The 17,532-nt window shown below is 47.9% G+C and overlaps 1 protein-coding gene across 1 annotated transcript in view; it reads left to right on the top strand.

Moving 5' to 3' along the window:
* PIGL (phosphatidylinositol glycan anchor biosynthesis class L) overlaps positions 1 to 17,532 on the top strand; it is a 69,465-nt gene that overhangs the window by 34,725 nt on the left and 17,208 nt on the right. Inside the window, exons 3-4 of the mRNA XM_048518665.1 lie at positions 8,618 to 8,708; positions 17,417 to 17,484. Of these exons, the coding sequence (XP_048374622.1) occupies positions 8,618 to 8,708; positions 17,417 to 17,484 (159 nt within the window). The remainder of the gene's footprint in view (positions 1 to 8,617; positions 8,709 to 17,416; positions 17,485 to 17,532) is intronic.

Below are 17,532 nucleotides of genomic sequence, written 5' to 3'. Positions count from 1 at the left end.
CTCCTTCCTTCCTTCCTTCCTTCCTTCCTTCCTTGCTTCCTTCCTTCCTTCCTTGCTTCCTTCCTTGCTTCCTTCCTTGCTTCCTTCCTTGCTTCCTTCCTTCCTTCCTTCCTTCCTTCCTTCCTTCCTTCCTTCCTTGCTTCCTTCCTTCCTTCCTTCCTTGCTTCCTTGCTTGCTTCCTTGCTTCCTTCCTTGCTTCCTTGCTTCCTTCCTTGCTTCCTTGCTTCCTTCCTTGCTTCCTTCCTTGCTTCCTTCCTTCCTTCCTTGCTTCCTTCCTTACTTCCTTGCTTCCTTCAGTAGACCATGTCAATTTCCTTCAGTAGACCATGTCAATTTCATGGGTCTATAACATTATCAATAGACCTAACATGCAAAAAACATTTAAAACAATCCTTTCGATCATGACCAGAAGAGCTGCTACTTGTGCGGGTGGATGTGGGAAGGAGCAGGAAATGCATCCTAGTTCCCTTCGCCTTCCCTGCAAAGCGAAGGGAAAGTTGTACTTTGCCCAGTTTTGGAAACTGTGGAGCTTCTTTGATGTGAGAGCGCAGTGACTTCCAAAGAGACCAGAATTTGTGCATAATCAAGAATCCAACCCAACAGGAATTTGCACTTAATGCAAAGCAGACCACAACTGCGTAAAAGGTCTATGGTTTGTAGCAACATTTAAAGAATACGAACTTGGTTTTAGTTATTTTCTGGATTTAAAAAAAAACCCAGTATCATGGCAAGGTACAGTGGAACCTCGGTAATCGTCGCCTTCGGTTTTCGCCGGTTTCGGTTTTCACTGGTCACCCCTGGCCGTTTTTTTGCCTCGGTTTTCGTTGGGCGCCTCCGTTTTCAGCTACACCATTTGCGTAAATTTACGCTTTTTGCATAAATTTGCTACACCGTTTGCGTAGCGCATGCACAAAACGGCGTCGCTTCGGTTTTCGCCGGTTTCGGTTTTCGCCAAGCGTCGCCGGACGGATTACCGGCGAAAATTGAGGTTCCACTGTATTTAATGGGCATGAGGGATAGCTTAAAGCAGTGGTGGCGAACCTTTGGCACTCCAGTTGTTATGGACTACAATTCCCATCAGCCCCTGGCCATGCTGGCAGGGGCTGATGGGAACTGTAGTCCATAACATCTGGAGTGCCAAAGGTTCGCCACCACGGGCTTAAAGCTATTCGGGGATTGTCCTCTGGCAATTCCTGCCTGCCAATGAGGTGGGTCTGGTGTAACCAGATAAATGTTCAGCCTGACCTAGTGAGGAAGGCTGGCTGCGGCCCTGGGACAAGGTACCTGCCCCTGGTCTGCCTGAACCCCAAAGAAGCAGGCCGGGCAAACCACAAAGTCTCTCACTTGATGTTCGACCTTCCTGGATGCTCTGCACAAAGTGGGCGGAGCAGCAGAGGGCAGTCTGGAAGGCCCGGCAAATATTCTTCCTCACCTCCCTTGGGAGCCGGTGTGGGTCTGCCCCACAGCATTCACGAACAAAGGCTGTTCTCCTGATTATGCCTTGCCCGCACGACCCTCTGAGCTTCCTTGGCCAGAGCCCTGTTTTTTTCCAGGTCGGCTTTTGCTCCTTCGGGTGTCCTCTGCCATTTGTTCCCCTTTGACAGGATGAATATGGAACTTGTCCCTGCAGCCGTCCGTCCTCCCGATTTGTTGCTGGGCCTCTGGGGCACCCACGTCAGACAGAGATCAGATTTCACATTATGATAAGCACTTGTCTCATCTCTGCAGACGGCTACTCAACTCCTGCAGAGGACTCATCCATAATGCATTACGATCTATTTGAATGAAACATGTCATTCAAAGGGAAATGTTTGGAATGCTTTTCACCAGGCGGAACAATCGTAAATTCTGAAGGGGAGGGGGGGGCAGTGCCAAATTTTCTGAACACACTGTTTTGGTTTGAATATTTGAGTTTCTGACGTGGGTTCTCCCCGGCTCTGGGTGTCTCCCCCCTGCCCTGATCATACTAATGAAATTCTATGGAAATATAACTGAAAAGTGGCTCCTGATTTTGCATCTGTTGTGTTTAAAAATTGTGTTAAAATGGCACATGAACAGCATATAACATATTGTCGAAGGGATGCACAATCAATAATTTATATTCTATCTTAAACCTTTGCATTTGTGTACCTTTTATCTCAGGTTTTTTATTGTGTTATGATTATTGTTATGCCAAATAAAGGCTTATTATTATTATATTGTCAAAGGCAGCCGGATTCAACTGGTTCTAGTGGGTTTTCCGGGCTGTGTGGCCGTGGTCTGGTGGATCTTGTTCCTAACGTTTCGCCTGCATCTGTGGCTGGCATCTTCACAGGTGTATCACAGAGATACACAGAGAAGTATTCCCTTCTCACTGGACACAGTGTGTAACAGACTTCCCTCTGTGATACACCTCTGAAGATGCCAGCCACAGATGCAGGCGAAACGTTAGGAACGAGATCCACCAGACCACGGCCACACAGCCCAGAAAACCCACCAGAACCAGCATATAACATACTCCAAGTGTAAAAATGGTATTAAAAAGCCTTAAAAGAGTTAAATGATTTGGGAATGCCTGCAATAAACCTGGGTTAGGAACACCAACAGTGAACAAGCCAAAAATGGTAATGCTAATAACAATCAAACTGTGAAAAAGCAAATCCCTTAATCTGCACAGTTCTTGTTTGAATGCAAGATTGCTTAAGGAAGGTTTCTTGCAGGATGGTACTTGAGAGCTGGTGTAGTTAAGAGCATTAGCAAGCCAGGGGTGGGGGGTGCCAGGGAAGCCTGAGTTCAGACCCCCACTCTGTTGTGAAGCTTTCCAGATGACCATCACTCTCTCAGCCTAGCCCACCTCACTGGGTTGTTGTGAGGATGAAATAGGGGAAGTAGATCGTATCGCACTGCCCTTAGCCTCTTGAAGAAAGAGTGAGATAAGAAAGTGATTGGTGAAACAGCTGTCAAAGATGGCAACTGTGTATTGTATCTCATGTTGGGAAATCATGGTGCAGATGTTTCCCTAGCATCCTTAACTGCCAATGGCAGGAGGCAGAGAATTGTAGAATGTTGTGTGAGAGGAAGGAGCCATTGATGGGATTCCCTTACTGGTACATTTCCTAATGCATCAGCCTGGAGACCCAAGGTCACCCAGCTGGCATGTGTTGGAGTGCACAGGCTAATCTGAATTCCCCAGATCAGCCTCCACAGCTCAGGTGGCAGAGCAGGGAATCAAACCCGGTTCCTCCAGATCAGAGTACACCTGCTCTTAACCACTACACCACTGCTGCTCCAGTGGGGCCAACAAACTGGGATGGGAGCAGGCTGTGCCTTCTACAGAGCTGAAGCGCTGGGATGTTTCGTGATCCTTGCAGTGTGAACTGGTCTAATGCGAACCAACCAAATCTGCAGCGGGACTGGACCATCAAAGGTTTGTCAATGCTAATGACTCTTTCATTGACAAGCTTAAGATTGTTTCAACAAGAACTCAAGAGGCCAAAATCAACCACATCCCCGTCACATAAGTTGACGGGACTCCAGGGTAGAGTTGGTGAGTAGTTGGTTTTGGATACAGAGGGATGCCCTCCACCTTGAACTTTAACCTGCTGGTGAATACTCTGCTGTTGCCCTACTACTGTCTGTTGGGCCCTTTTTTCATGGATGTAGACTATCTTTGTATGGTCTTTTGGGTTTTGCTCTGTGAATCATCTCTTGACGGCCAGCCCAGCAAAGCAGATGAACTGGAGGACAAGAAGCAGGAAGTTGGGGAGGACAGGGCTCCAGGTAATGTGCTGAAGTTCACATCCTGCTCCCTCCTTTGTCTTACAGAGGACAACCTTGAGTGCCACCAGGTGCTGCGTTAACCCAATAAATGCTGGATACTTTTTGAGCCCAGCCTTTGTGGTTAATCTGATTTGACTTGGTTTTGTTGCTGCTGAAAAGATAATTTCTGCTGCAGGACAGGCTTGGTCTCGGTTTGCTGTTTTGTTTTGTTTTCTTTTTGCACAAGCAGTTCTGCTGATGTTGTTCACATACCTTTCGAAAACAGTGGCGTTCTTTGACATACTGACCTTGGAAAAGGATTCCCTCCAGTGGTGGGATCCAAAAATTTTAGTAACAGGTTCCCTCGCCAGCCCCCCCTCAGCAAAGGGGGCAGAGGTGTACCTAGGCAAACCTGAGCCCTGGGCAAAACCTGAGTTGGATGCCGCCCCCCCATGGGCAGCCACCCCACCACGACCCCAAAAATTTTTTTGGCACCAGGTCATTTCTAAATCATCATCACATTATAGAAAATGCCCCAACTCACAAATCTGAGCACAGCAATGGTGAAACACACAGGTTCTTTGATAGAGACTGGTGAGAGAAAAGGTACGAAAGGCTGAGAATCCATGAATTGCAGTACCTGAAAGGGATTAACCCAGTTCAGGGAGTTGCATTATTAGTCGCAATTGCTATATGGAACCTTCACGTTCAAAGGCAGGATGCCTCTTGGGGAGGCGAGGGCGTGGAGACGGGAAAGCGGACCCAATTAGTAACCCCCTCTCGGCACACACAAATAATTAGTAACCCACTCTCGGGAACTGGTGAGAACTTGCTGGATCCCACCTCTGATTCCCTCCCCTTCCTCTGTTTAGGTTTGGACAATCAATCTGCTTCTCCTCTACAGCGTAGCCCAGCGCTGAAGAGAAGATTTGGGTGTTCCAAGAGTGAAACAGGAGTTTGTGGTTTGGACACATGTTTGTGGTTCTGCTGTAATACGCAGGTGGCCATGACAACAGACACTGGGATGGCAGAAGTAGCAGCCATTTCACAGTGTCAGAAGCAGCTCTTGACTGCCACACTGTTTGTTTAAGGACCACCCAAACGGCCTTGGCACCTGGAACTTGCCAAAGAGCTTTTTTGAACAGAGTCTTTTCTGATGGAACACTGTCTGGATTGTGCGGTTTCTCTGGTTGTGTGTATTTGTATGCGTCTCATCCTTTCTCCAAGGGGCTGTGGGTACAGTCAGTGACGTCACGGGTTAGTCTGATATTGAAACAGGTTCAGTAGGAGCAACAAAGAAGGTGAGGATCTGGAAAAACGAGGTTGAAGGAAGTAGGTATGTCTAATCTAGACAAGAGGAAACTGGGGCAGGAGGGACATGACGCTGTTCTTCAAATTCCTGACAGATTCCTCCTGCTCACTTTGCTCCAGATTTTCTTGGCAGTTGATCTGCAGGCACTGGAGTTGATTTGGGCACAGTTCTGCCACAGTTCTGCCCTCAGTCTGCATTTTCACAGTTTATTTTCTTATTCATGCACCCAGAGGTGGGATCCAAAAATTTTAGTAACTGGTTCCCGTGGTGGTGGAATTCAAACTGTGGCGTGGGGCTGGGCAGGGCACGATGGGGGCGTGGTCGGGCATTCCGGGGGCGGGGCATTCCTGGGCGGGGCTGTGGCAAGGACACAGCCGCTGCGCCGGTCCTTGGGCGGGAAACGAATGCACGCAGGCGCAGACTGCCACGCACGCCGGTGCACCTCCTGCTAGACTGCTTCAAGTTCTGCACGCTACTGCAGAGAGGAGGGGCGTAACTAAGGCAAAAATCATGTGGCAAAATCACCAATTAGTAACCCCCTCTTGGCACACACAAATTAGTAACCTACTCTTGGGAACCTGTGAGAACCTGCTGGATCCCACCTCTGGCATGCACCTTAAATAATTTTCAAGGGAGGATGCTGTTAACATAGGGGATGGCGTCAAAGCACCCCCGGCTTCTTTTTCCCTGTGTACACTTACGGCAAACTGTTGATATCATGACTGTATTTTTTAAAAAAACTGCATTAACATGATAGTAATAATAGGCTTAACAGGTTCTCTGAATTCCCAGCTTTCATTTTTTTAAAAAGTAAGTCTCTGGCCCTTTCGTTTCCAGTGATATGCCTTTTTCATTATATGTGTGAGGGACAGGGCTGGAGACTTTTTAAAAATGAAAACTGGGAACTCAGAGAACCTGCTAAGCCTATCATGACAATGATATATCAATATTTTAACGTGTTTTAGAAAAACCAAAAACTAAACTACTCGTCTTTAGGGTGGGAGGGGGAGTAGTTTGACCATCACAGACCCCAACGGAAGCATTGCACGTGAGGAAAAAGCCAAGTCAAAATCACCTTCCAGCAGAATATAGAGATAAAAGTGCTCTCAAAAGAACCAGGGGAAAACAGGGAAAAAATACAAAACAAAACATGTAGTGAAAATTAAAAGCACAAAAATGCTTGCAGGAGTGGAGATAAATCAAAACAGTAAGAAGCCAGAATTAACAACAACAAGAAGAAACAACAACAACAAAAACAACAAACAACAACAAACAACACGTGGGAAAGCCCAGATTCTTGTTCTCTGCACCTCCAGAGGGCAAGACTCAATCTCAGGGCTTCAATTCCAGGCAAGAAGGTTTTGGTTGAGCATTAGGAGAAACTTCTTAGCACTGGCAATGATTCAATAATGGATCCAGTTGGTGGGGTGGAGGGAGGAGGTCTTCAAGCCGAGGACAGACAGCCGTCTGTTGGAAATGTTGTACCTGCACGGAGCAAGGGATTGGGCTAGATGGCCCACAAGGCACCTTCCAACTTGATGACTCTATGGGTCATTCCGCACATGCATAATAATGCACTTTCAAACTGCTTTCAGTGCTCTTTGAAGCTGTGCGGAATAGCAAAAACCACTTGCAAACAGTTGTGAAAGTGGTTTGAAAATGCATTATTTTGCGTGTGCGGAAGGGGCCTAAGATACAGTGACTTGGCTAACACTACCCAATGAGCACTGTGGCAGACTGGGATCGGAACTCAGGTTTTCAGCACTCCGTCTACTTCACCACACTGACTTTCGAACGCTGCGACTCATAAAGGACCGTACTAGCTCCTTTCACCTACAGGACTCTGGGAATAATAAGCAGCATTTATCTGATGTATTTGCACTATTAGCTAACTACTGAGATCAATCAACCCCTTTGCAACACGGGGGCAGGGGGGGCCCACCGAGGGCATTGTGCTCTCCTTATAAGGCTTCAGAGTTAATTTTGGCTTGCCGTCACATCAGTGTGCTCCCAGGGATTTTGATTTGCAGCTTCCAGCTGTTGGTTTCCATTGAACTAAGGTGACCTTCATCTGTCGAAACTTGTTAAAATCTGCCTGGCTGCCCAGCAACATTATCTGAGGGCAACCTGGCATGTCAAATGCATTTCTAATGTGCTTTACAGTTCTGATTCCCAGTTCAAGCTTGTGTGTGGGGGAGAGGGGGGGTCCTTAATGGGGGGGGGGATGTCTGCCTTCTGGCCTTATTCAAGGCCTTGTTGCTGGTTTCAAGACCTGACAGATGACTGGTAACGCATATTAGCAATTTATGTATATAATATATATGGTCCCTTCCAAATCCCTCTGTATATATGAGCCTGTACAACTCTCCATATAAGTTCAGCAGTGGCGTAGTGGTTAAGAGCAGGTGTACTCTAATCTGGAGGAACCAGGTTTGAATCCCCACTCTGCCACTTGAGCTGTGGAGGCTTATCTGGGGAACTAGATTAGCCTGTACACTCCAACACACACCAGCTGGGTGACCTTAGGCTAGTCACAGCTCTACGGAGCTCTCTCAGCCCCACCCACCTCACAGGGTATTTGTTGTGAGGTTTGTAAGCCCCTTTGAGTCTCCTATAGGCGAGAAAGGGGGGACATAAATCGAACTCTTCTTCTTCTTCTTCTTCTTCTTCTTCTTCTTCTTCTTCTTCTTCTTCTTCTTCATAGCCTCTGTTGATGCCCCCCCTCCTACATCTGAAGTACGAGAAACGGGACTTTATAATTGTCATAAGATCTTACTTTTTTAAAACATATGTGAAGGGAGCAACATGTAGGATCCAGTGTGGTGGTGTGACTAGAATGTCAGGTTAAGGCTGGGGAGACCTGGGTTTGATTCCTAATACACCCTAACCTACCTCATAGGGTTGTTGTACAGTTAAAACGAGAGGCAAAAGAGCCATTCACAACCCTGACATCCTTGGGAGAAAGACTTCCTTAAAACATGTGGGGAAAATTAGTTCTGTTTGTGGCATGTGTTTCTGAACTGTGCTTTTGCTTTTGGAAATGCTGTTTCAGTAGACTTTGCTGCTTGCCTCTGAGTTGTTAAATTGACTATCATGCAAGCTGCCTTGAATGCAAGCAAGAGGCAAACCCTTAAATAAAATCAAAACAGGGAGGTTGGGCCATGCCAGGTTGATGTATTGTCGAAGGCTTTCACGGCCGGAATCACTGGGGTGCTGTGTGGTTTCCGGGCTGTGTGGCCGTGTTCTAGCAGCATTCTCTCCTGACGTTTCGCCTGCATCTGTGGCTGGCATCTTCAGAGGATCCTCTGGCATCTTCAGCCACAGATGCAGGCGAAACGTCAAGAGAGAATGCTGCTAGAACATGGCCATACAGCCCGGAACCCACACAACACCCCATGCCAGGTTGCCCTCAGAAAATGGCTGATCTAGCTGCTCTGACCAGCAGCATTTCCCAAAGACCTCTGGCACTGAGCCAAATGAGCTGACCTCTCATCTGCCTTCCCCTGTGTGAAGGATTCCTCCTGTGAAGCTGGTCTGTGCAACTCTGTGTTTTTTCCTTGTTCCCAGGGATCTTCCTGACCATCCGTCTGTCGAATGGGATACGAGTTTGCTGTCTGCTCTGATACTAAAGCATATTGAATCCAACCAGATCGACCTGGTAATTAATCCTTCTTTTCCCCCCTCGGGGTCTCTTTTTCCATCTGAAACAAAATGCAGGAGCAGCCAATGGCAGAGATGACTTTATAAGAGGTTTAATGGCCATTGCTCATGATAAATCTAAGGGGCCTCGATGTACACATCTGGGCCGCAGGTGTTGGTGGTAAGGAATTGGAGCAGGGAGGCTATTCATCACCTTTGTGTCCTTTTTGTGAGGACATCTGACTAGCATTATTGGAAAAGAGAACAACAAGAAGAAGAAGAGTTTGGATTTATACACACACACCTCTTTCTCTGCTCTAAGGAAACTCAAAGGGGCTTACAATCTCCTTTCCCTTTCCTCCCCCCAACAAACACCCTGTGAGGTGGGTGGAGCTGAAGGAGCTATGAAGACTAGCCCAAAGTCCCCCACCTGGTATGTGTTGGAGTGCACAAGCTAATCTGGTTCCCCAGATAAGCCTTTACAGCTCAAGTTCCTAGAAGTGCTGCTTTCTGCAGCATGTGGACTGATGTTCTGTCCAAGTTTAGGCTTTCCAGATGTTTTTCAAGATTTCTTGGGATTCCTCCTAGAGCACCGACTACTAGTGGGATTACTGTTGTTCTTTTTTACCACAATCGTTCAACTTCAATTTGTAGGTCCTTGTATTTTGTGATCTTTTCCAGCCCTTTGTCCTCTACCCTGCTGTCAACTGGCACAGCAACATCTATGACCCAAACATGTTTTTTCTCTACCACTGTTATGTCTGGGGTGTTATGTGCCAGGTGTCTGTCTGTCTGTATTCTAAAGTCCCAGAGTATTTTTGCTTCTTCATTTTCTGTGGTCTTCTATATTATTATTATTATTATTATTATTATTATTATTATTATTATTATTATTATTATTATTATTAATTTGATATACCATTCTACCCCCGAAGGACTTAGCTCAGCTGCCTTGCCTGTCCCCATCAGCAAAAGCCTTGCCTCTTCTGACCTCCCAAGGTCGTTCAGAAGAAGGAAATGGGCAGGGCTTGTTCCAGGAGAGGAGAATGCCACAACTTCCATCCGACCAACGACTAACCTTCTCATCGAGAGAGCCTCTCCCATCTTGGCCTTTTGCTCTAGAACCTGCCAAGCATGTTTGTGAAACTTGGTATGGCAGAGACAGGGAGGGGAAAGCAGGGGCTGTGTGCAGGTCAGGTCAACTGTTCGTCTGCCTTCATAACCTCAGAGCCAGCGTGGCGTAGTGGTTAAGAGCAGGTGCACTCTAGCCTGGAGAACCAGGTTTGATTCCCCGCTCTGCCACTTGAGGCTTATCTGGGGAACCAGATTAGTTGGTGCACTCCCAACACACGCCAGTTGGGTGACCTTGGGCTAGTCACAGTTCTTCAGAGCTCTCTCAGCTCTACCCATCTCACAAGGTGTTTTTTGGGGGGAGAAAGGAAAGGAGATCGTCACACTCAGCAACATTGCTGAGACTCTGCAGCCAGCAGCACTGAGGCGGTCATCTAGTGTCACCTGAACTCTCTCCGAGGCAGGAGGATCCTGAGCTGTTTGCACAAGTATCCCTGCAGAAATTCCTCGCGGTTCACTGTTCTGAGCAATGATACTGGTAGTTCAGAGGCGCTAATATACCTACTGTGCAGGTTTGAGCCCTGTGGTGGCTACCAGCCACTCCTTGTCAGTCCTTTGTTCTGCAATGAATGTTTCTGATTTGCCACCGTCTGGAACACTTTGTGAACGCTGCTGTTTGAGGCAGTCATGCAACGCTTAAACACTTCCTCTTCCTGTGGTAATGCCAGTTCTTCCCGTGAGAAGAAGGGCAGGCTTTTGAAAGCAGCCCAGGTTTTTTTGGCACAGCCAGATACACACGCTTTTACACACGGCTAGCTTTTCTGTCATGTACCACACGCCCTAGTTCAAATATTTATTTAGTTTTATTTATTTTTTATTAGTTTTATATGCTGCCCTTCCCCTGTCGGGCTCAGGGCGGCGTCCAGCAGATTATAATAAATACATAAAACCACAGTTTAAATACATTTAAAATCCATTCTAAAAGCTGATGGTGACAACATTCATCAATAAATACTCAAGACAGGGAGGGAAAAGGAGGTTGGGAAAGAGGCCAGGCTGACGGTAAACCGTAGCTGCCTCAACCATATGCCTGGTAGAACAACTCTGTCTTGATTTTTAATATTTTTATTATTTAAAAACGTAACTTTTAATAATTACATACAATGCAATTACACATATGAAGCAATACTCTTATCTTAAGACTTCTTGATAATAATCGTTTAACTGAAACACAAAAAGCAAAAAAAGAATACAATTAATTATTGTGTCATTTTCCTATCCCTAATGTTTACTATCATTTATTTATCTTACTTTAATAGTTATGGCAAGAATAAGGTGACCAGATGGTCACCTTTGTGAACCGGGATAGTAGGCGGTAAGTGAGTGACGCTGGCTTATCTTGTAGCGCAACGCGCAGGAGCGCACTGCCTTCTGGGGCGCTCCCGTTTCCCGCCCTGTCACAGGGCGGGAAACGGCAGCGCCCCAGAAGGCCGTGCTCCTGCGGCTGCGCACGCGGGAGGCTGCCACACTGCCTTGCGCCCCAGAAGGCAGTGCAGCAGCCTTCTAAAAATCGGGACAATTGAAATAACCCGTGGGACGCGGGACAAATTGTTTGAAGGCGGGACTGTCCTGCCAAAAGCGGGACGTCTGGTCAGCCTAGGCAAGAACAATGAAAGAACTGAAAAAATTAAAAAAAGAAAAATCATATTAAACTGTTAAGTCAACTGACAATATTTGCAATATAAGAAAAGTAAGGATTACTATTGGTTTAAAAACAACACAATAAAAGGGAGGGGATCCCCCTGCTTTCTTCTCTAGGTCTAAGCTCTTTATTAGACTTCCCCTACAAAATCTACAGTTATTTTCATTGTGAATAGTGTTTAACAAAGCTTTTCTAAAAATGTGATAAGGGAGTAGATTTACTCCCGGTCAGAGTTAACTTCAACAATAATACAATTTATCAACTGTCTATGTTGCCTTAATATTCTACTGGTTGCATATTTAATTCAGTACATTGTGACTTGCATGTGAACCAGGGTTGCCATTTTGAGGTATAAATATCTGACGTTAAGTGTCTCATCTGATGTGACAATCTGTCCATAGAACAGCTCTGTCTTACAGGCCCTGAAGAACTGTATCTGGTCCCACAGGGCTGGGCTCTCACTAGACAGAGCGTTCCACCAGGTTGGAGCAAGGGCCAAAAATGTCCTGGCCCTGGTTAAGATCAACAGGATATATTTTGGGCCGGGGTGACCAGTAGATTTTCATTCACTGAGCACAGTGATCTTCAGGGGGGTGTCCCCTGTTGATTTCTCTTGTTTGCTGTCAGCTCTCGCTTGATGACTGGTGAGATCCCCTGCAGCCTGCAACTGAGAACACAGAAGAAGAAGAAGAAGAAGAAGAAGAAGAAGAAGAAGAAGAAGAAGAAGAAGAAGAAGAAGAAGAAGAAGAAGAGGAGGAGGAGGAGGAGGAGGAGGAGGAGGAGGAGGAGGAGGAGGAGGAGGAGGAGGAGGAGGAGGAGGAGGAGTTCGATTTATGTCCCCCCCTTTCTCGCCTGTAGGGGGCTTACAAGCTCCTTGCCCTTCCCCTCTCACAACAAACACCCTGTGAGGTAGGTGGGGCTGAGAGAGCTCCGAAGAACTGTGATTAGCCCAAGGTCACCCAGCTGGTGTGTGTTGGTGCACAGGCTAATCTAGTTCCCCAGATAAGCCTCCACAGCTCAAGTGGCAGAGCGGGGAATCAAACCCGGTTCTCCAGCTTAGAGAGCACCTGCTCTTAACCACTACGCCGCAGACATCTCTTTCTGAATTTCAGAAACATTCAAGTACCTGAATCAAGAACTGTGTGGACTGCAGCTGGGAACCAGCCTAGTCAGCTGCTTATCATGTGCTCTTGCCCAGATCCAAGGTCAGCCCAAGTCACACACCAGGAACCTATTTATTTACTACATTTATAACCTTCCTTTCCCTGCAGTGGAGACACAAAGTGGCATACATAATTTTTATTCCTACAACAAACTATTGAGATAGGTTAGGCTGAGAAAGAGTGACCAACTCAAGGTCACCCAGCAGAGGTGGGGATCTGGACCTGCGTCTCCCAGACATAGTTTCACAGTAATTACTATATCACACTAGCTTCCTCATATTTGAATATCTGGTCCACATCTGGATTCACCCACTGTTGAGTCCAGCTGGGGACAAATCTTAATATAATCAAACCACCTTCACAGCCCTGACCCCGGCCTGGTGGTAGAACACTCTTCCTCCAGCTGTCCGGGCCCTGCAGGACCTTGGTGAGTTCCGCAGGGCCTGTAGGACTGAGTTGTTCCACTGGGCCTTTGGATTGTCCAGTCGCTGAAATGTGCGCCCCCTCTCTCTATATATCTGATTACCACCATATGCTACCCTCCTGGAGGGGAGTCTGGCCGTTCCCTTTCTTTAGGGAGGCCTTTAATTAAATAGGGTTTTTGGGGCGCCTGATATCTTTGTATTGACCGCTGCTTTTAATAGATTTCACACTAGCTTCCTCATATTTGAATATCTGGTCCACATCTGGATTCACCCACTGTCGAGTCCAGCCGGGGACTAATCTTGATATAATCAAACCACTATATCACACTAGCTTCCTCATATTTGAATATCTGGTCCACATCTGGATTCGCCCACTGTTGAGTCCAACTGGGGACAAATCTTAATGTAATCAAGCCACTATATCACACTAGCTTCCTCATATTTGAATATCTGGTTCGCATCTGGATTTGCCCACTGTTGAGTCCAGCTGGGGACAAATCTTGATATAATCACTTATTGGATTTTCCAGGCTTCTAGCAGCTGCAAGACTGGCCACCTTAGGGACAAGAACTGGCACCTTACCCCTAAATCTTTTGGAGTACAGGATCTTCTCATGTGGGTGGGGGCCCAGCAACATCTTCTGTAGATAAGGCTTCCCTGTGTTTAAAGCATATTAGCACAAGGCGTGCTGCTAAGTTTTATGGTCATGTGAAAATCCCAAACTCTGACGAACCCCTCTCTGATCAGGAAGAAGAGAAGAAGAAGAGTTTGGATTGATATCCCCCCTTTCTCTCCTGCAGGAGACTCAAAGGGGCTTACAATCTCCTTGCCCTTCCCCCCTCACAACAAACACCCTGTGAGGTGGGTGGGGCTGAGAGAGCTGTGACTAGCCCAAGGTCACCCAGCTGGCATGTGTGGGAGTGCACAGGCTAATCTGAATTCCCCAGATAAGCCTCCACAGCTCAGGTGGCAGAGTGGGGAATCAAACCCGGTTCCTCCAGATTAGATACACGAGCTCTTAACCTCCTATGCCACTGCTGCTCCTCTCCAATACTACTGTTGTCTCTCCAATACTACTGTTGTCTCCTCCCCACCCCTCATTCCAACCCTGCCAACAACATCCAGTAGAATTAAAATGTGATGCCTTCTTCTGCGTTGTGTTAAAACGGCTTTAACAAGGTTCTAAGTTGCCATGAAAGAGAGAAACAGATTGGATCGCGCCAGCGTTGAAGATGGGTGGAAGGGAAACAAGCCCAAGGCAACAACCTGTGCCAACAAAGAGAAACAAAACAGGGCCAATCTAAACATCCCTGGGTTATTTCTGGGTTGGATCCACCTTCCCCTGCTCCTTGGGCTCAGTTAGTAATCCCATTCAAAACTAGCGAATGTTACTCAGCAGGTAGGTTCGGTGTTGTAGGTTGCCAAGACTCTGCTGAGGTCTGCCCCGTTGCCAGATAGAGCGGGAAGTCCCCCAGTCCGGAGGCATCCCCAGTGTTTTCTCAGGTGTCTCAGGCTGCTCCCGCCCCTTCTCAAGCATCACCTGGTGTGTGCTTGTGCGCGTTTTACGCTCTTCCTCTTGGCAAAGCTTTGCCAAGTGGGCTGAAGGGCCCTTTCATCCTCCCTCGCCGACCTTTCCTCCACTGCCTCCAGGCCCTGCCTGCCTTGTGCAATCGGCTGGAGCTGGGAAAGGCAGTGTGTAAGCAAGGGCACAGCGGGTTCCCAGCATCCAAGGAGCAGAACCGGACGGGCAAGGAGTGAGGAAAGTTTTGTTAACTCTTGCTTCCTCCCAGGCTAAAGCAAAGTTGGGCCCAAGCTGCCACCCCCTGGAAGGTGGGTGGAAGGTGGAGATTGGAGCGGAGGGAGGCGCCATCTTCCTCTCCTTTGGATTTCACATATCACCATTGACCTCAGTTTTGTTCCACCTCAGTTTTTTTTTGTTCCCAATGAAGATTGTTAAGTTAAAGGTAGTCCCCCTGTGCAGTGGTGGGATCCAAAAATTTTAGTAACAGGTTCCCATGGTGGTGGGATTCAAACTGTGGTGTAGCACCAATGGGGCTGGGCGGGGCACGACGGGGGCGTGGCCGGGCATTCCGGGGGTGGGGCTGTGGCAAGGACGCAGCCGCTGTGCCGGTCCTTGGGCGGGAAACGAATGCATGCAGGCGCAGGCTGCCACTCACGCCGGTGCACCTCCTGCTAGACTGCTTCAAGTTCTGCGCGCTACTGCTGAGAGGAGGGGCGTCACTAAGGCAAAAATCACGTGGCAAAATCACCAATTAGTAACCCCCTCTCGGCACACACAAATAATTAGTAACCTACTCTCGAGAACCTGCTGGATCCCACCTCTGCCCCTGTGTAAGCATCGGGTTGTTACTGATGCATGGGGTGACGTTCCCCTCACGCTTACTACTCAGACTGTTTGTGGGATGCTTTGCCATTGCATTCCTCCGTCATCTATACTTTACCCCCAGCAAGCTGGGAACTCATTTTACTGACCTCAGTAAAGGCTGAGTCAACCTGGAGCAAGCTACCTGAACCCAACTTCTGCTGTGATCAAATCCAGATCATGAGCAAAGCTTTGACTGCGGTGCTGTCGTTTGCCGTTCCGTGCCACACGGCTCTCTTGGGCCCTTTCTGCACGGGCCAATAAAAGTGGGGGAAAGGTGGGTTGTTACACGAACCCGCCCAGGCCCTTTGCACGGCTGGCTGTCCCGTTGACAGCCAGTGCGTTGGCCAGAATGCGCACCTTCACACAAAGGCGCGTCGTTTTCTTCTTTTCCCTGCCTTCCTTTTTTTCTTCCCTGCCTGCCCGCAAAGCCACAACTGTAAAGAACCAAGCCCTCCAGGCCATGATATGGTCTGTTTCCCCTGTGTGGCTCCACAATGCCATAGAGTCCGCCCTCCAGAGCGTCCATTTTCTTCAGGGAAACTGCTCTGTGTAGTCTGGAGATGAACTGTAATTCCAGAGGATCCCCCGATCCCACCTGAAGGCTGGCATCCCTACCCCCCCCCCCTTTGATCCTCTTTTGCTTAAATCAGGGGTCTACAACCTGTGGCTCTCCAGATGTTCATGGGCTACAATTCCCATCAGCATGGCATGCTGGCAGGAGCTGATGGGAATTGTAGTCCATGAACATCTGGAGAGCCACAGGTTGCAGACCCCTGGCTTAACTGCATCACTTTGCTTTGCTCAGACTGTCTGGAGGGAGTACTTGGAGTTCAGTTCTGGTTGCCACATCTCAAAAAGGATATTGAAGAGATAGAAAAAGTGCAGAGAAGAGCAACGAGGATGATTGAAGGATTGGAGCACCTTCCTTATGAGGAGAGGCTGCAGCGTTTGGGACTCTTTAGTTTGGAGAGGAGGCGTCTGAGGGGGGATATGATTGAAGTCTATAAAATTATGCATGGGGTAGAAAATGTTGACAGAGAGAAATTTTTCTCTCTTTCTCACAATACTAGAACCAGGGGGCATCCATTGAAAATGCTGGGGGGAAGAATTAGGACTAATAAAAGGAAACACTTCTTCACACAACGTTTGATTGGTGTTTGGAATATGCTGCCACAGGAGGTGGTGATGGCCACTAACCTGGATAGCTTTAAAAAGGGCTTGGACAGATTTATGGAGGAGAAGTCGATCTATGGCTACCAATCTTGATCCTCCTTGATCTCAGATTGCAAATGCCTTAGCAGACCAGGTGCTCAGGAGCAGCAGCAGCAGAAGGCCCTTGCTTTCACATCCTGCACGTGAGCTCCCAAAGGCACCTGGTGGGCCACTGCAAGTAGCAGAGTGCTGGACTAGATGGACTCTGGTCTGATCCAGCAGGCTAGTTCTTATGTTCTTATGTTCTTAGGGAGTGAATCTGATGCTTTTGCTTGGCTTCTGTCAAAATTAATAAGCCAACCTGCAAGAGAAGAAGAAGAAGAGTTTGGATTTATATCCCCCCTTTCTCTCCTGCAGGAGACTCAAAGGGGCTTACAATATCCTTTCCCTTCCCCCCTCACAACAAACACCCTGTGAGGTAGGTGGGGCTGAGAGAGCTCCGAGAAGCTGTGACTAGCCCAAGGTCACCCAGCTGGCGTGTTTGGGAGTGCACAGGCTAATCTGAATTCCCCAGGTAAGCCTCCACAGCTCAGGCGGCAGAGCAGGGAATCAAACCCGGTTCCTCCAGATTAGATACACGAGCTCTTAACCTCCTACGCCACTGCTGCTTCACATTAGAGCTCTATCTCAGACCTCTGAGGCCAAACCCTTCCAGTGGCACCCCCAATCCCCACAGTCTGAACCAGCTGCCCACCACTGCTGCTCAGCAATCTGAACTTCTCTTGCCAAAAAAATCACCATTGCTTTTTCGGTTTTCCTTCCCCGCAGGTGGTGACCTTTGACGCAGGAGGAGTGAGTGGCCACACCAACCATAAATCCCTTTATACTGCCATCAGGTACGGTCTCCATCCCTTTTGGCAACCAAAGCTGGTGCATTTTCTCCA

This window comes from Sphaerodactylus townsendi, linkage group LG16, assembly GCF_021028975.2.
Source record: "Sphaerodactylus townsendi isolate TG3544 linkage group LG16, MPM_Stown_v2.3, whole genome shotgun sequence".
Taxonomy (NCBI): domain Eukaryota; kingdom Metazoa; phylum Chordata; class Lepidosauria; order Squamata; family Sphaerodactylidae; genus Sphaerodactylus; species Sphaerodactylus townsendi.
This window is presented reverse-complemented; position numbering and strand designations above follow the sequence as displayed.